The following is a 19,639-nucleotide window of genomic DNA, read 5'->3' on the forward strand; positions in this document are numbered from 1 at the left end:
ATTGTATTAATGGGGGATTTTGGATATTTGGAAGTCATTGTTGTTTTTCTATGTCAAAGAAATATGCTTACTTGGTTTACATTTCAAGCAACAAAAGACAGAAAATGCATATTTGTGTGTTTTAAATAAAGCTGCTCCAGCAACACTGTACTACTCACTATGTATGAGTGTTTGAGCAGATTAGATTGTCTATTATACACTACTTACATGCTCATACCAGGCATCCCTGGACCAACCAGGGCATTGAGCGGTGGCCTCATCCCACCTCCATAATTCTAAAAAAGTAAAAAAGGACATTCTATACAATACATTCATCACAGAAACTAAAAACACTGTCACTATCCCTTTAATCGTTCCATCCAGTACCTGAGGCCCTAGTGGTACCATGCCCCTGGGTGGAGTCATCCTCTGCATTGGCCCGCCCATATTTGGATGTCCTGTAACAAAGGGATGGATAAAACAAACAAACGATACAGTGTACCCCAAGACATTGTACTCAGGACTTTTTTAGAGAGATGTTTTTCCCTTTAGTTGACCAATTTTACAGATATGCAGTGTAATGATATGATGATATTCTACAACATCGTGTTTTTCTTCAAGCATAACATATTTCATTTGGTAGCTTTATCATCAAACCCAATGAAAAGACACCTGCACAGCCTGTTTTTAGACTTACACTTATTTTATAGCACGTTTAGCACTTAATTATTAATGAATATCAGGAATTCTCTATATGGCAGTATGGTATACAGACTGTATCATGATTCCAGACGCCTCTCAGTGTTGGAAAGCAGATATTGCAACAATAAACATAATAAAGAAAAAATGCGGCAATAATGTTGGCATGATTTAGGAATTGTAAACAGTCAACAGAAACTCTTGATCAGTGATGTTAAATAGCTGCAGTGCCCCCTCCTGACTAGTATGAACATGGTGAACATAGTGAGTTTCATGTATCCTGTTCACATTTTTCTTTCCAATCTTGGTGAAATCTTCAGTGAATGAAAACCGTAAATGCAAATTGTCACCAGAAAAGTCTTTAGGTTTCTAAAAAAAAAAAACATTCAGTTTCAGACCAAACTTTATGGACCATTATGATGTCACTTCAGTGATTCCATTGCTCATGAATGTATCTCTCTAGTCCAGACAGTATTGTTAGAGATGAATAGCTGGCTGTTCACCACTGTGAACAAGAACTCACAAGTCAGACCATTTTATGCAGTCAATCATTAACTGGAAAATTAGTAACCCAGAACAGAAAATGAAGCACAAAGTTATTTGCTTTTTAAAATTTAATTTTGAAGCGAATCTGAATCGATCAAATGAGTGTCTACAATTGCTTTTTTTTTTTAAATTATTTTGGTTTCTATGTAAATATTTACAAAAAATATCTCATAAACTGCCAGAAAGTTTCTTTTTTATTTTTAAATCAAATTCAGATTTTTTGGTCCTATGAAACTGTATTGACAGTTACATGAAATTTGGTACATTTACTGACAATAAATGTGTGATTCATAGAAGGATATTTATTATGCTTGTTCATAAATTTCAGCTCTGTGTATGTGGATACCAATGTACTGCATCTTTGTGCACCTTGCTGTCTTGTGGGATCCATCCCACTGGGTAACATCGGCTGGCTACCTGGAACTCCACCAAGTCCCTGCAAATGGAAACACCTCCATCAACCACTTAATGTGCTGTTTAATTCTTTTGGGCATGTAAGTCTCCTGACCTGTAGTTGTTAGGGTAGCTCTCACCTGATTAGGTAATCTGAGGGGGGGTCTGGGTCCACCAGGATATCGAGGTGACATAAATGGCTGAAAAACAAGTAAAGTTTTACTTTTTTTTTTTTTTTTTTTTTTTTTACAATAAAATGCATATTTCAAAAAATCATCAAGCTTTACATATCAGTACAAGAAAAGGGTCCAGTCATCAAGCATGAGGACAAATGCCAATAGTTTTTTCACTGTATTTTCAAGTAAGTTTAGGGGTTGTGCAAACCAAAGAGGGTGCTATGTGTCAAAAAGAGAACCCAACCAGACCAACTTAATGTGAGGCTTTCCTGTTGCAGAAGCAGAGTGGGAAACTCACCACATTTTCATTGGATCAAGTTTATGGAAAAAAGCAGAGAGGGAACAAAGGATGACGTTTTTTTCCTTAATCATGATGTAAGTGCATGTGTTAACCACTTGGAATCTGACACCGAGTGACGGGAGCTCTTTTGCAGCTGTGACTGGGCTCTCAGTTGTTCTCACCACAGACAGTAGCAATGCTGTTTCCATGTCTGCTGAACTGATGTCACTGTGTCTGCAGTAATAATAAAGCAGTACTACAATGTTCCACTAGAGAGCAGTGGTTCTCTTTATCGACTCAGGGTCCCTTCTGAAATCATCTCTATGCTGCATCATTGTCACTACAAGTACGGCCATGTAACTGCTGTAAAGAGCCCAAATCTTATTATACATAGATGTGTTCAGAGAAATTATCAGTCCTTTTTAGTTCATATACTTATCTTTTATCTCTTTTTTTTAACTGGTTAATTGTCCATGCTGTCTGAGCCTTGAGACAATTGTTGTTTTTCCATGTTCAATGTTAAAAACAACAACGACAGAGCTTTAAACCTTGTAAAAAATGATTCAATGAACAAGTAACAGAGTGCTGGAAAGGACTGAGGCGGTGCATGTAGTTACAGTAAGTCCTGTCCATCATAAATTTTATCTTTGACAATAACATCTAATTACAGAATCTAACTGTGCAGATATTCTCGGGTCTGATCCATGCACTGAAACCAGAATGAAACACCGGAAACAATTGGTCCAAAAGCAACTGATCTTCTGTCCAACTCATGTTGGAGTTTTTGACCAGAACTAGAAATGCCTTGGAAGGTCATTGATCTTTGTGTCAGATGCTAGCACCTGAATTTGACTGAATTTGACGGTTAATCGATGTACAACAGGTAGAGTCCTTCAGACATGATAAGGGGCGATGCAGCATGTGGGTGTTTTTTCTATGCCATGGATTTATTTCTCCTGTCAGGTTCTTTTCTCTCCATGTTGTGGTACACCCACACACAGATGAAAGCAGACTGTTAGCGAGCACTTTTTTTGGTTTTTGCTTTTCTTTCATAGTGCTAGGCGGCCTTTCGTGCATATAAAAGATCTTCAAATATACAAGCACTAAGGACAACACAAATGAAAGTAATTCTGTCTCAGAGTAGAGATCATTCCTGAAGTGAAATGGCTTTAAGATGCTGAATTATCTATTTAGATTACTATTAAAACTATTAGCAGGGAAAATTAATTTGTTACTTTTCTTTTTAATCAAGTGATTACATATCTGATAATAGATAAAATGTTTAGCCTGTAAACTAGCATAATGTAGCTTTATATGAATTAGTAAAGAACTTTAAGGGATCGTTAATCCATAAAATGCCACAAAAATGGGCCAAAAATATGTCACTTTTTATACCTGGAAGAACCCTGGAGGAACAGGCCCCACTGGCATGCCCTCTCCTGGGGGAAGGTTCCCGAGGACAGGACTTGGAGCTGCTGCTGCACTCTGAAAAGAGAGGACAAAAACAGACAAAACAAGACTTCAGCATAACTACATATTTTAATTTACAGTTCAGTAAAACCTTGAAAGGTTTAAGATAGTACATTTATTAACAGCCAAATTAACCTGTAGATTAAGAAGTTAAAGAAAAAAAATTAAAAAGAAAAAAAAAAAGTTAAAAAATGTAATTATCCGAGGGAGAATTAAACAATGAAAACTGCGTCCATATCAGGACTGAGTGGTCACACAAATTCTAAAGCATCAGCAACTGTAATAATTCATTATCATAATGATCATAATGTACTTTTTGTACAGTAAACATCATTTTACATATATTTAGTCATTTCAGTGCTGCATTAGTTTTGCTAAACTTCTTGATTTCCACGAAACCTCAGCTGAACATCAGCCAAACAAAACACAAGAGCTAAAAAACAACAGCATTAATAAAAATGAGCAATCCTAGGGTCTTCCCCCATCACCTTCCTGCTGTCTCTCCCTCTATGGGATATTTCCTGTTTTTTGCAGATGCCCAGCCATGCCGGCCCAGGTTTATTTTTATACATTGTGTTTTTTGTTGTGCTTGTCCCAGACGGGTGGCGCTGGATCATTTCAGCAGGGCCTCTGTCTGCTTCCTGTGGTATTGTGCTCTCTCTACATTACACTACCACCCAAGACTGGCTTCTCCTTTATCCTCTTCACATTATGCTGAATACTAATAAAAAAATGAAGTAGTGTGGGAGAATGTCCTTCCATATATATGAATATCTGTAGAGAGTGAGCGCAAAAGAAAAAAAAAACAGGTCATTTGCATTTGTCTTTTTTTTCCCAGCAGCTGCCCACTCTGTTCTATTTTTCTGATATTTTTCTTTACTTTTTCTCTCCGTCTGAAGGCTGGGTGTAAAGAGCCCCAGCGAAATTCACCCACAGTCTCTGAAGTTTCCGCCAGCTGACTTTTTAGGTCAGACAGGAACAAGGTTTAATCAGAGCTGAGATAAAAGGAGACTGACGACACTCCTGTATCCTTTGCTGCTCCACCCGTCACCCTCGCTATTCCCTCAACCGCCTTCAGTCTCCCTCACATCTCCCCATCATTAATGTTTGGCAACAGGGAGTGGGGCGCGCTGCAGTTTTTAGATTCCATGCTGCTGCAAACATGGTCTGTGTTTGTCTCAGCAGATGAGTGTACAGATGGACACAGATGGATACTGTATCTCTGTGGTTCAGCAATGAGAGATTGGATTTAGTTTGTTTGTGTGTTTGTGTCTGTTTCCAATAAGTATGCAACACCATAGTGTGTGTAGTGATTTTATGATTCAAAACCCCCCTCCCTTTTTTTTCCCCCCTACTCCCTCCTCGCACCCTGGATTACCCAGAATGCCTTCTCTCCCTGGCAGCCTGGAGGTCTGCTGAGTTTGCCTTCATGCACAGAGAGAGAGGGAGGGAAAGAGGAGAAAGGAGGACAAAGTGGAGATTACGAGTGTGTTTGTGTGAGTAGCAGTGAGTGTGTATGTGCAAGACCAGACCAGAAAAACTGGGGGAGGGAAAAGAAAAAAAAAAAAAAAAAAAAAAAGGAAAACTACCTAACCTGCTGACAATGCAGCATTTTCTAAAAACAGCTACAGGGAAAAAAGTAAATAAATAAATAAATAAATAAAACATGCTGGGATGTTTCCCAGCTCCAAAACCAGCCACACATTCCAGACTAGAAAAACAGCTTCCAAGGCAAATAGTCTTGTGATTATGAAAGATCAGACTGCGTCAAAGAATATTAAAATCATAATGCATAACAATAAGAAGCATTCTCTGAACCTCTGAAGAAGAAAGGGTGGGATTTTCCCCCAGTTTACTCGTAAGACACCATTAAGTTGAAGGAATCACATGGTTGCCATAGTGATGCTATGTAAAATTTGTTCAGCAAGACCTGACTTGAGATTAATTTCATACTTATTCACATACTGTAAATACGACGGCAAACCCAGCAGCTGCTTATGTAATCATGTATGAAAAAAACAAAAAAGACAAAAATCGGTTGGCTGTAACGTACCAACCAGCTCGCTAATTCACCTTAGATAACATCTACTGAATCTGTCTGACAAAATAGGTTCCAAAGTGGAAAATTAAAATGACAGGTGACCTTTTGTTTGCTAGTCACAGTATCTGCACTTTACTGAGTTACAAGCTTTACAAGCTTTGAAATAGATTATTAATATTTGGGAAATTTTCATCACTGGCCAGATGTTGCCTTCTGTTATATTTAACAAATCAAACAAAAAAAATAGTACAAACTAGCTGTGCACATTTCCTAAAATGTCCAACTATTCCGTCAAATCATTTTCAAAGCAGCAGTGTTTTAACAAGAAACATGGTTTAATAAAAAAAAAATAAAATAAAATAAAAAAAAAAAGAAAAAAGTACAACTGATTGTTGACCATAAGATATCGAAAAAATACTTTAATCTGATATTACACCAGGCAAATGTCATTGATTCAAAAAAGCACTGAATGATGTTTCCGTTAAATATTAAATTAGTTAAAAATGTTTTTTAATGTAAAAACAACAAAGAAAAAACTATTAATACTCAAATAGCAGGAATCTAATCAAACACAACAACCTTTTAATATCTTTACTTCTGTTTGTGCGTTTAGTTAATTATTTCATTTAGACACACAAGGTGAGTCGTTGGTGTCATTTATTTTATATGGGCTTTGTTTCGTTTAGTTTTGTTATATTGACTTAATAGATTTGGCACAACCTCATGTCCCCTCCTTCCCCACACGTTTCATCAAATCTGCACACTATTATATCCATTTACAACGTCACATCTCCATTCTGTGGTTGTCAGGTTACACCCCCTCAGGGGATGTAACAACCTCTAGATTTCTATCAAGACCCCATCATTGCTACAAGGTCAGAGGATTTCACCTGAAGTGAAGCGAATGTGACCACATCAACGCAGTATGATTGCAGCATGTTAGCTGCAGCAATGCAGCGCAGGAAGTCACTGTTTAATGCTGGGTGTCATTCACACACTGAAGCAAATTCAACTTAAATTCTTGCTTCCTGCTTCTATTTAAATACATATTCCCAGTTGAAGTCAATATATTCCAGCCTTTAACCTCGATCCACTGATTGCTACGTGCTGTTAATCAGCCTACCATTTACACCTCATAAATATCAGTGTTTACGCTCTTCTGTCAAGGCAAAGTGAGAAGTGGAGAGGAGTATTGGCTGCTGGTTGTACAAGGGTACATTATCTGCAAACGCCTCTCTCAGCATTGTAGTTGTAGTCCATGTCTGCTGCTGCTGACTTTTATTGTTCAAGTTCTGAGGGATTTCAGTATAGGTTATTTTTGTGAACAAACAATCATGATTCTTACAATTATGGTATGGTTAGGGTCCCCCCCCCCCAAAAAAAAAAATCCGAATTGTGAAAATATCACTATTTTCACGGATTTAGTAATTTCTTAACACTATAAATGAAATATATCACATGAAAACTGTTTCAGTTTTAGCTTTATATGGAAATTAAAAAAAAAAAGTAAGGTAAAAAAAACCAAGAAGTGTCAATCCAATTAAATCTTTTTTTGGGAACAACAAATATTAAAATATTAACACATATTAATCCATCAAAAATAAATGGACGAGCTACTTGCCTCAGACTAGACTTGGGAAGTTTCTTCTGTAAATTACATTCTAAAAAAGTTTTGGAACATTTTTTTAACCCAAGTAGGGAATTATGAAACACAGAAAAAAAACATCCAGCAAGGTTTTGACTTCCAGCTACCTTTTAACAGAAAACCTGTCGTTTGAAACACAAATGGACCAGAACAGGGAAAACAAGACTTTAAATCAGAAACTAAATTCAGTTTATTCCGCGGCTCATTCCACATTGATGACTAAATAGTGTCAATCTTATATGGTAATTTTGTATTTCCACACAGCATTACGGCCAAACCCAGACGCATAACCATGCCCCTTCCTTTGAAAATAAGAATCTGAAAACAAAAGAACAAAATGAAAATGGGACTTTACAATAAAACTTAAATACTGTAAAAACACAATACTACAATATAAAAGTTTTACATAAATAGAAATACCATTATAAAATTGAAGTGTAGAATAAATTATTCAGAATTTAAATAAATGAATAAATCGAACAGAATAACAGAATTGTCAGTGATTTCTCTAATTTTGCACATTATGACCATTATACATTCTGGATCTCTGATCAGAGGGAGCTTGTGGGGAAATCTGAAGCAGAGAAGCAGCACTTGCACGTCCTCAGATGAACACCTGCGTCTCTGTGCAAAATCATTTGTTTCATTAATTATTCAAAATACCATCAAGAGGAATACTTTATTATACCAGTCAAACTCAACAACACAAACAGAAATCAACAGCAAAGGCGCTTTTCTAAATGTATATGACAAAACAGTCAAAAATAAGGGACAAAATTAGACCGATACATAAAAAAATTCACACCAAGATTTAACATTATTTGTTTCTTTTTAAAGGACTAATTTTCTGTTCAGGTTTTCTTTTTTATTTTATTTTTTTTTAAATTTTTAACATGTCAACCCCAGCATTGAGGCTGAATTGTTTATATGTAATTAGAAAACTGCACATAATGCACAAATGCATATTATTCCTCCACCACAAATATCTTACAAAATATTTGTGCCAAATCACTGCAGCTGTTTGAATCATCCATTATATCATGGACAGACAAGGTTGAACATGCATATTCCTTTATAAAATAAAATAAAACCAATAAAAAACCTGTAGATATGTAATACAAAAAGAGTGTCACACACCTTTTAGCAAGTTAATTAGACTTTCTTCTCACTACATTTATGCTACACTAATCCTATCACACCACAGGGCACAGTAAGACCTAATGAGATAACTTGCAAAATCCTTCATCCCTATATGTTTACAGACTGGGTCCCTTGTTAAAGTGTATGCTTGATGCTTGTATACTTTGTGCGGGGATATGTGTGTGTGTGTGGATGTGTGTGTAGGTGAGGGAGTCATTTTCATTCAATACTGCAGAGACTGAGCGAGATGCGTGAGTGGAATCTCAAAAGACTGTCTGTGCCCATCTTCTCTCATAGTCTCAACCTGCACCACTCGCTGTCTGCTCTCTCCACCTGCCTCTCACAGGCATAGGAGACAAAAACTGCTTTGTCTTTATGTATTCACATAACACCATTACTGTAATAATAGGTTTCTGTCTTGAATATGGAATGGATTTAAAGCATGAGTATATAAATCTGTCAGTACTTGTTTTGCTGTGGTCTAGAAACTGCTGGAAACACAAATGAAATTCGGTTTCTTGAACCTGACATATTTATCCTGTGCACTGGTGAAATTTTAATATATCCCACATATAAAAATAAAATCTGCAAAATATGCACATAAAATATATGTATGTTTTATAAAAATTGGATTTGCATGGTGTTTTCACTTCACTGTTCCATTTTAAAGTAAAAAAAAAAAAAAAAAAAAAATCAATCTAACTTCTAATGATGTTGCATTTGGGGTTTCTGAGGAAATTTGAACTCTTCTGTCATGGGTTATAACTTTGGCAAAAACCCATTTGTAACATTTAAATACTTTCATGATTATATCACACATTTAATTTGTATAGCACATTTCATGTACAAGAAAGTGCTTTATAAAGCATTAATAGCAATACAGGTGTTGAAAAGAAAATATGAAAAAGTAGTTAATAATAATTAATCAAGTTAGATATTTAATTTTAATCAATTATTCAGAGTTAAATAATACAGAATTACAGTATTCTCCTTTTTGAATGTGAAAATAGCTATTTCGAATTCAGAACATGGAAAACGCGTAATCGCCTGCTTATGATCTGGGGGTTGGGAGGATTCTCACTGGACATGCAGTGGATGTGACATATTTACATCTACTGTGGTGGAAAATACTCTGGTCTTGAGAAGTCCAACCCGGGCGGACTGACGCAGGATCCCGAGACGAGCCCCCAAAAACTGTGGTGGAAAATACTCTGGTCTTGAGAAGTTGTAATACATCTAAGAGTCAACTGTCTTCTTACAATGAACATTTTATTATAAACTAATACAAGCACACGCTGGAGCTTGGAGAGAGAACGCTCTCTGCAGATGCTGAAGTAACACCCGATTATAAACCATGCTTAACTCCTCCTAGTTGCTGGGCAGACCATATGAAACAATCATTATCTCTTATTTAAGACTAAACTGAACTCACTAAGCATCAACCACTCACTATATTACTTTATTACCTTTAACCTCTAACCTTTAGACAACTGGTCAACCAAGCAGTTGACAAAAACAGATGCCCTGCATGAAACTCTTCCTGTCTCAGACTTTGTCTGCACATTCCAGACAAGGATCATATGACTTAAGGAAAGCTTTGTGCATAGACACAAAACACAGCAGGATCACAGCAAATCAATGCATATATGTCTAATACTTAATTCAAACCAAACTCATAACAATTTTCCCCAACACTACCTGCTTCTTTTCTTTCTGGCTACAACATGGAATACAATATAATAAGTACTATTTTCGCAATTAGTACGCAATAAGTGCGTAAGGACAAGAGAATCACCAAGTGCAGAACCACCGGAATTAATTTAAAGTGGAATAAATGTGTACAAAATTGCAGAATTCTTCAATTTGAATTTAAAATAAGAATAAGCCATCCTCTGCTTTGGATTCAAATTTAATTTGGAATTATCATTTTAACTTTAATTTGGAACTAGATTTTTAGGGTCATATTTAATTAACTAAAACTCTCTGAAAAAGTGTCTTTTTGCATTGCCAAACTGAATTCTAGCTTTGAACAGCAGATAAGAGAAAAGTAGTATTTAGCATTAATATAAAATAGGTTAGTCAAGCACTTTTCTATCAGTTTGATGTGTGTGCTGTCATCAACCTGTAGACTTATACTCTCATATTCTGATTATGTTCTCTCGGGGCAAATAATGTGCTTCAAGAATGGAGTTCTGAAACTCTCACAAGAGACGGACCTTGCAGAAGATCGGTGAAATGAGTGATTTATTTAAACTGGATGCTCAGAAAAGAGCTTTAAATTCTTCTTCTTCTACTTTTTTAAAGAAACAAAGGAGTCAAAGAAACATTTTGATCAACTATGTTAGGCACATTTCATTAAGAACTCGATAGTTTGGTCAATTTATGAGAGGTCAGCAGTTAAGTTGAAAAAGACCAGAAAAGACAAAACATCAAAACTTCTCACAAATTCTAAAAGCAAAGGCAACAACATCAATAAATCTAATTTTATCTGCGTGTTGGTGTTCTACTGTGCTTTCTAGCCACCAAATTAGTTGCTGATAAACCCTTGACTAGTGACGTATTTGGGACTAAATACTAAGTATTGCCTTTTCCACGGATCCCTGTGGAAAAGGCAATACTCAGAATCCAGATGTTAGCAGATGTCAACAGGTATTTTGTCCAGTGTAAAGGGGCTTCACAGAAACTCTGGGTGTGAAACTGTCGTGTAATGTGGGTTTGCATTGAGTTTCAGGGAAACTCCAAGTTCATCAGGCTCTACACACCACACAGGAAGGAACTCTGTCCCTCCTCCCTCTCTTCAACTCCCTCCATCCTCTCAAATACCATTAGTCCACTTCCTGAATGAGGGAGGAGAGAATGGAAAGAAGAAATGCTACCATTCTGCAGTGTGTGTCCTCTCTCATATGCATGCAGGAACATAAAATACACTTGTTTATACTGTATATGCACACTAAAGAACGACTTTTTTATAAAAAAAAATGTGTCAACTGCAAAGGCTCCAACCTAAAGGTTTCAGTTTACAAAGGCGTGCCATGTAGTTCAGGAGAAAAAAAGAAAGATGAAAAGGGCTTTTAACACCTTTTGCTTATGATAAAGATTTAAGGGGCATTCACACCAGGATAGCCTGGGGAAAAATTTCACACCTTCAGTTTGGTTTGTTTTCAAACTACGTTTAACTCAAGTGGATCAAACCACCTGGACAACATCACATACATAAAACATCTGGTGGCTATAGGACGATACTCTCACAAAAACACAGCTATGCAGGTAAAAATTACAGATTTGAATATCATGTAGGTGGATATTTATGTAGTCCAGGTGGGTCGCAGAATAGTTCTTCCTCTTTTCTTAATTTTGTGCACAAGTTGTGTTTTTTTTTCCACTGATCAGGCACTCAGATCGCCTTTTTTGTGAAGTCCTGCAGGAGCATTTCTAAGCTTTGTGTTTATTGAGAGGAAAGTTCTCACTATCCCGCCCAGCCAGAGACTTTTCTCTGTTGCTGGTTCTGTGATCAAGATCTGAGAACACAGCTGAACCCAGAGTTGGTGGATGATCTGGTTTAACCAGCAGCGTCTCAGTAAAATGAATAAAGCCTCAAAGTAGCAAAATAACAGACAATAGGGAGGTTGTCTAGTAGTTCAGTGTGATATTATAAAACTTAAAAAGAATTAAGATCAGGTTCGGATAAAAAAAAAAAAACTAAACAAAAACTTCACTTATATTAACTGTATTGTATTCTTTTCCTTGTTTTATTGAAATAAAATGACAAAACAACATTAATCACATTAAATATAAGTACAAACAAAGTCATGTAATGAAGGAGGGACAGGAGTGTGCTTAATGTGTTAACATGTAGGTTGGGTCGCAGGTCACTGGTGGGTTGGGTAAAGATTTAAATAGGAAATCTTAACAGGCTGTCTTTGGCCAGTGTAATGGACTTGGGGTTTGGGTTAATAAAATTGGAGGCCTGCTGATGGTCTTGGGGTTCCAAATTTTACTTTGGTGTGCAGAACATACTTTGTCTGAAAAAATGCTATTGGCTTTGTTTTTTCTCACACCAAACAATAATAATCTGCTTCACCTCCTTAATTTTTTAATGCTTACTGTAGGTGGAGGACGTCACATTTATTTGTTTAATCACTGGATGGTACACCCAGGTCTGCTCACTATGGCTGAGAATATACTTGTTTTATGACCTTGTGATATTTTCAGTAGATATTTTGAAATATCTGCAATGACAAGTTGCTCAGTTATATTACTTCACTGCTTTCAATGCAGATACAGCGCTCCCATCAAACATGCACCCCCACATCTGGTTATATCAGTCATTACACTGCCTCTAATCACCACTTTCCAACTGCGATGCATTAATTTCTGAAGAAGAGTCCATACGGCCCCTTAAATCAATGAAAAACATTTGATACACTTTGTACTTAAAACCAGCTTTGATAAAGTCTTCATAAATGCTTGTAAATTTAATTAAATTGTGTCATTATGACAGCAAAAAAAATATGTTAATTTTACATTAAAGGGAGGGATCCGACTTAAAGATTTACTTATAGAAATAACAACATAACTGACTTAATTAACAGCTCATTAAACTCTAATTCTATTCTATGAGTTGATGACAGAACTGAACTTTAACAAGTCTTTAATTTTCTATAGAATTCCAATAAGCGCATGAAAGTGTAACATTACAGCTGATTACCTGATAAAATGGAAGCACAGTGTTAGTTTGCCTTGCCAGGTGATTACAGGTGGGGTGAGGTGATTTCAGCAAGGGGTGACAGTGGGAGCTGGCTCTGTTTCTCTTATCACTGATGTCATTATCGACCCTTGTAAACATCCCTGAGGCTGCAAGGAGCTATGTGAGGAAGAGCCACAGGTTGATGCACTGTCAGATACTCATACAGAGTTGAAAATGATAGTCACTTTGTTGCTTGGGAGTCACTTTTCCTGCTACTATCTTGCACGGTTCAGTGACACCGAAGAAGATAAGGGAGATGGACTGAATGCAGAGGAAAGACAACACAAGCGGATTTAAATGTCACAGCTGGAGATGAACAGGAGGCAGTATCAAGGTCTTTTCTATCAGAGAGCTCATCACAAAGGCAAAATGTTTACACTGCTCAAAAAAAAAAAAAAAAAAGGAAAAAAAAGAACACTTAAAGAACACTTCTGAGGTCTTGATGGATGATATATTCTGGGTGAAAATCTTTATTCATCACATTGTGAAATGTGTTGAGAACAAAATAACTTAAGGATTATTAATGGGAATCAAAATTATTATCCCTCAGTAGGGGGTTTTCTAGAATTGCACAAAAACTAAACATCGCAATAAAAAACCACAAATGGAAACATCTACATTAAAAAAAAAAAAAACTAAAAATATTAGATCAGATTAGATTAGATAAACTTTATTCATCCCTTAGGGGAACAGAAAAACATTTAACATCATACACAGGTCACAGGTCCGAGTAGCCTTAGGCCTCGCAGCCGGACAATAATGCTAAAAAGGTGGTTTTTCACATGTTTCAATACAAAATTATATTGCAAAAGTGAAAACACTTCTTTGCATTTATGTGTCCCCCAGACATGACGTGGGGGGTCGTGACCAGTTCATTTCTGGTCAAGATGGCGGGGTATTGATCAAACAGCACCAAGGATTTGATGAGAACTGAGACTTATGTGCTGACGAGGGACGTTCTCCTGAGGAATGTCCACCAGGGAGACATTGGCCCAATGACAAACCAGTAACGCTGGAGGACGATGTAAGCAGTAGAACATTGTTCATGGCATCTTCAGAGCCTCTCTCACAGGGTTTCCCACATAAACACACCGATGCGAGCAATGACATTAAAATAAAATAAAGAACCTGACTCGCCTCCTGACCACTTCATTTTGAAAAGTCAGACCAGGCTCTTCATGAGCTTCATCATAGCTTTACTGGTTTACCTGAAAATGCCATCCTGAGTCATATGCATTGAAAATAAAATATTAGGTCTCAACTTTGATGCACCGCAGTGTCTCTTCAAAGCTCTTTAAACACAGCAAACCTCTTTCCACGATGACCGTTGATGTGCCATTCTGGATGAGATGCACCACCTGAACAACTTATGTGGTTTGCAGTCATGTTCCTTTTAGTGGTGATGGCGCCGGCACAATCCAAACGCAACTGTACATCAGCAAGAAAGAAATGGTCTAAGGCTCTGGTACTGTTCTCTTTTTTAGCAGTATAGTTAAATGTAAAATCCACACATAATGTGTCATTTAATTTAACTTGAATTTTAACTAATTAAATGAAATGAGCTTATTTAGTTAAGTTGAACTATTTTAAAGCATATTGTAATGAGTCTTTAAAGACTAAATTAGAAAACTGGCAAAAGTGTTGATACCTATAGTTATAGCCACAAGTGCAACTAGTTAGAAGTTGCCACATCTGTTAGTCCTTCTAGTGCGAAGGCTAGACAACAGGAGATAAGGAGATGGGTGTCTGCAACAGCAAAACCCCACAGGGGTCAGTTGGGGTCAAACAGATAACATGCCAGTCTGATTGTGTCAGCATTCCTTTCCCCTCTGTTGTTCTGCCAGCACTTCTACAGCTCAATCTCTGGGTCACTCACTACGATCCCGCTCACACACATAACCTGCTGTTAAGACCTTTGCAGCATTTCAATAACTTTTCCCAAAGTCAGGTCAAGGAAGGCTGTGTAAAGAACACAGTGTACAGTGTGAAAAATTTGCTCCTACTGCTACTAACTTCAGGCTGAAATATTTCCTTACGATCTTTTGTAAGAACACAATTTTGAAGAAAATATATTTAGCTTCAGTCAGAATTGAACAAAAAAATAAAAGTTTGCCTGGTGAATCTACATGTGCGTTTGCTCAGATAGCACTTTTACTCTGAATTGATCCGAAATGAGACCTTTCCTTTAATTATCAAAAATAAAAAACTAAAGCTGCTCTTCCTCATTTGCAGGGCATCTTGCATTTTTTGCCCTAATTTAACCTCTCCTCCACTGTGTGCGATGGCTGCATCATTGTCGGGCTCCACTGCAGAGCAGGAAAGTGTGCATATATCTACACCACAGAAACGCTCCACCTTGGCATGTCTAAACATGCATTTGACATGACTTGGCATAATCCACTAGTGGAAAACACACTCCTTTGAGACCAGAGAGTTGCATGCAACAGGCCAACAGAAGAGGAAGTAACAGACATATAAGAGGAATGTGGAAGGCAGGAGCACAGACGCAGAGAGCAGCAGAGGGAATGAGGAGTGGAAAAAAACTGCTGATGTGAGAGAGACGGGATGAAGCCGTGTGTAGAGAGAGAGGGACATGCAGGGGAATGGAACAAATGATTGCATATATTTCTTTTTTAAGAAACACTATATTACATAGTGTTTAACAGAGAAATATCCCTTTATTTTTTATTTATTTATTTTTTTTAAATAAACTGCTTAATAAACCTTTTTCCAGCTCTGCACAACCCTATGGAAATTCCAATCCTTTTCTCCCGTCTCTCTCCTCACTTGGCTCACTTTCCATTGCCATGGCAATGATGTTACAATGAGTCACCTCCACAGCTCCCTCCTCCTCAACACCACCAAGAAGGAACACGGGAGTGAGTAAGAGAGACGGAGAGACATGGACAGAGACAAAGAAAGAGAAGGAAGGTTGGGGGAGCAGTTTCCCTGGAAACAGGGTGCGGGGGTCTTTGCCTAACCCTTATTGGTTCTCTGCTGGATGGAATCAGCTTGTTACCCACCTGGAGTCAACAGTTTCTGTTTCTAGGAAGTCTCTGTCCACTCTGTCTTCTCTAAACTGTGCACACACAAACACGATCAACACATTTTAAACCAAAGCATTTTAAACTGAAGCTTTCCATTCTCAGGTGATCAGACCTGATTTTGTGAATAAACCTTGTAATTTGTGACATTTTTTTTGTATTATTTTCTTAAAAATTACAAAAATAAAAACTGAAATTTCATGGGGAAGTCTCAATGTTTCAGCTTGCTTTCCAACCTTTCCAATCATCAGTTTATCCGTCCCTCATATACACTCGCTAACCTGGCAGAACGTAATGCGCTTGCATCCCTCTGAGCTGCCCTATTTTGCGTTTCTAAAAAGTTACGTTGTCTTTAATATGCACGATACAGGATGTTATTGCAACAACAAGAAGTCCCACAGTAAATATCTTACCCATAACAGAATCTTCAAGGTGGTCTGTTTATTTAATTAAAATTAGACTACTAGGATGCTCTGAAACGGATCAGTTTAACTGAGAATAAAACGTGGGTAGATCACATTGGGTTTTTTTTTCCCAGAGTAAGAAAGATCCTTCATTGTATTTCTTGGCAATGTAGCCTCCATTTTTTGATCTCTCACAGGTAAAGGTGAAGATTTTGTACAGAAGAGGTGAGCTCATAGTGTTATCTTACAGTGCTGCAGTGGAATTAATTACAAACCATTCATCATCCTAGGACAGCCACATTTTCTTTTTAAACTTCCCTAGAAGGATTTCCAGGTAGCAGAATGTCAGCAATCAGGAAAAAAAGCGTTTTTTTCAGACCTAATTCATAAGTATTAGAGGCAATGCACAATGATTGTATCAAGAAGACTACAGAGAGGAGACAAAGAGGAAAAAAACATCTTTGCTCATCCTTCATAGAACATGTTTCTCATAGCAGACAGGTTATGCTCTCAGATATACTCTGCCCACACACAAAGACAGCACTGTATACAAAACTAAGTGTCTGCTTGTGTGCCCGCTAGCGTGCACTAAGAGTGTATCAGTAAGTAAAAAATGTGTGTTGGTACATTTACAAATCTGTGCAGCTTTTATCCTAATAATAATGACAGATTGTGTGCACAGCTGTTAAACTGAATGTGAATTCATCTCCATGTGTGAGTGGGAGAGTATGAATTTAGGATCTGGGAGGACGTAAAAGAGCATATTCATTAAAGGAGGTTGCTCCTGAGGCTGCTTCTTGATCTCTTTTTTTCCCCCATTTCATTGCCAAGTGCCTGCTATCACCTACACCGATTCCACACAATGATACCATGTTTCCACAGCCATGCCTTGCAACACTTTTACCTGCTCATGCATGATCACATATCTGCTCCAAGTCTGCTTCAATCATAAGTTTGGTGGTCTTATGTAGCCAACAAACCCCTTTCCCCCCCAAAATTCAAAAGTTTTCAAAAATGCTAAAAAGCTTCAATCTGTGATTTGCTCATTGTTATGACATATATTTAACATGCAGCCGAACACAACTTCACAGTATTCTGAAAACTTGATGCCAGCAACACACTCAAACAGAAGAAAGACCACTCCTGAAATAATATTTACATGTAACACCATTATGGAGAGTTCAACAAATGACAAATGGAAGTTTATGTTTCACTTTTCAAAGACTATCAAATGGTTCTAGAAATGTGTCTGTATTTCATCCCAGTACAAAAGCCAGCCGTTTGTTCACTGGGACCATTTTTACAACAGTTATGACAGTTCACATAATAAAAGACCTTTACAACCACGGTTCATTCAAAATGATCACTTTTTCAGCCATCTGCTGGCTTCAGTTACAGCATGTTCTTATCTGGAAGCTGCACAGTGCGACCAGTACAACTGTCAGATACTGGAGATCTCCTGAAATCAGAAACCCGGCTTTTTTCCTTTCAATTCAAAGTACAGTTCTTTCAAACTCCTCATATTTTTTTCAAACCCTTTCGTCCTTCTTGCAATAGTTAGTCCGTCTGACCTCCTTATTGAAAGTCTTTTATGAGAGTGATCCACTGGATATTTGCTCAAAAGCGCTACACACAAATACACAGCTATACATCAGTGTACATGCTTAAATGTAGTTCTTCTGATATTTAAAATTGCTTGGAATTCTGTTAATATAATAACTCAAGTATTGATTAAGCTGATTATCATTTCTTCCTCACTTAGTTGCTCATATCTTGTTAAGATCATATGCAGTTAGGATGTAACACTCCACCCTTCACTAAATTAATGATCTATTCTAATATAGTTATAATGTATTCATGTAAGTGCACATGCTGCAAGAAGGTACGGCTTTGCAACACCAGTTCACTTTAAGGATTTAAACCAATTCCATCAGGAAGAACTTTTAAACACCAGTGTGTTATTTATCAAAGAGAGAGACAATTTTGACTTTTGTCTCCAATAAGCTCATTTCCGGGCTGTGAGTTTATAAATAACTTGCTTGGATGACTCCACAGGGCCGGGCAAATGGAAGCAGCTCATTTAGTATTGAGTACACAATTTACAAAGCACTTAACAAAACTGTAAATGTCCTTTCTGAAGGATGAAAAGCCTTGTCTGAGGGTGGAAATCAATAACATTGCATCTCTCTTGCCTTTCATCAGTTTTTTCTTCCTTTTTTTTTCAAATTACATTACTGTATAACGTCCTGGACCTAAAAGATTTGAATCTCGTTACATGATCTGCATTTCCATTGACAAAGGCCAAGGAATGTCATAAACAGAGCATATAAAGACAAATGAAACTATTTGTCTAAATCAGATTCACTGAAAGCCTATTGTATCTACAACAGATCATTAAAAGGAGGATAAGTGTGCAAATGTAGCCAAAAGCCTTGTCATAATCTCATTAATTATCAAAAGAAAGGGACAAAAAAATTATGCCAAGTGATCTGCTACATCTCCAACACATTAATTACTTATTTATCAGTAATTAACTATCTGAAAATAATTACCATGAAAATGTCTGATTAAAATCTCCATCAGTTTCATAGTCAGAAGACTGACAGAGACAAAAGCCTAAAATTAAGGCATGATACTTTTTCCAGAGACGTCCACCGCAGTTGTCCCCTCATTTAGCTTTAATGGAACAGCAGATCTGTGGTTAGTACCTCTGATTGGATCTGAAAAGCAGAGCAGCATCGGAGGAACTGATTGAAAGTGACCTTGGTCTAATTACAATTCCCTGATTACACCCTGGCAGGAAATGTAAGAATAAGAGGCTGCTGGTTGCCTTTTCTAATGGCTTGAAGCTAGATGCTGAATTAATTGTGATCATAGGCAAAAAATAAACTGCTGTTAGCATCTCGGGTAAAATTAGATTTAATAATTCCTATATTTGTTTTTTTGGAGCTTACTTTTTGCCCTCCATTCTTGTCATTTCTCAATTTTCTAACCATCACCATGGTTTCCTGTCTTTCTCCAGCCCTCTCCTCTCCTTGCTGTTTGTCTCACAGGGCTGAGGTCATGCTGCCCTCC

General features: G+C 37.2%; 1 protein-coding gene across 22 annotated transcripts in view; it reads right to left on the minus strand.

The window, feature by feature from the left end:
- Nucleotides 1-19,639, minus strand: part of ssbp2a (single stranded DNA binding protein 2a) — a 52,602-nt gene that overhangs the window by 2,122 nt on the left and 30,841 nt on the right. For 8 of the 22 annotated variants that reach the window (XM_079251274.1, XM_079251276.1, XM_079251287.1 and 5 more), the window contains 5 exons: nucleotides 3,469-3,558; nucleotides 1,758-1,817; nucleotides 1,594-1,660; nucleotides 367-437; nucleotides 208-275 (listed from right to left, as the gene is read on the minus strand). In XM_079251274.1, coding sequence (XP_079107400.1) covers nucleotides 208-275; nucleotides 367-437; nucleotides 1,594-1,660; nucleotides 1,758-1,817; nucleotides 3,469-3,558 — 356 coding nt within the window. Of the gene's footprint in view, nucleotides 1-207; nucleotides 276-339; nucleotides 438-1,593; nucleotides 1,661-1,757; nucleotides 1,818-3,468; nucleotides 3,559-19,639 lie in introns of all 22 variants that reach the window. The other 14 variants (XM_079251286.1, XM_079251271.1, XM_079251269.1 and 11 more) reach the window with 10 other exon arrangements.

The sequence above is a fragment of the Telmatherina bonti genome (assembly GCF_933228915.1).
Source record: "Telmatherina bonti genome assembly, chromosome: 13".
Classification (NCBI taxonomy): domain Eukaryota; kingdom Metazoa; phylum Chordata; class Actinopteri; order Atheriniformes; family Telmatherinidae; genus Telmatherina; species Telmatherina bonti.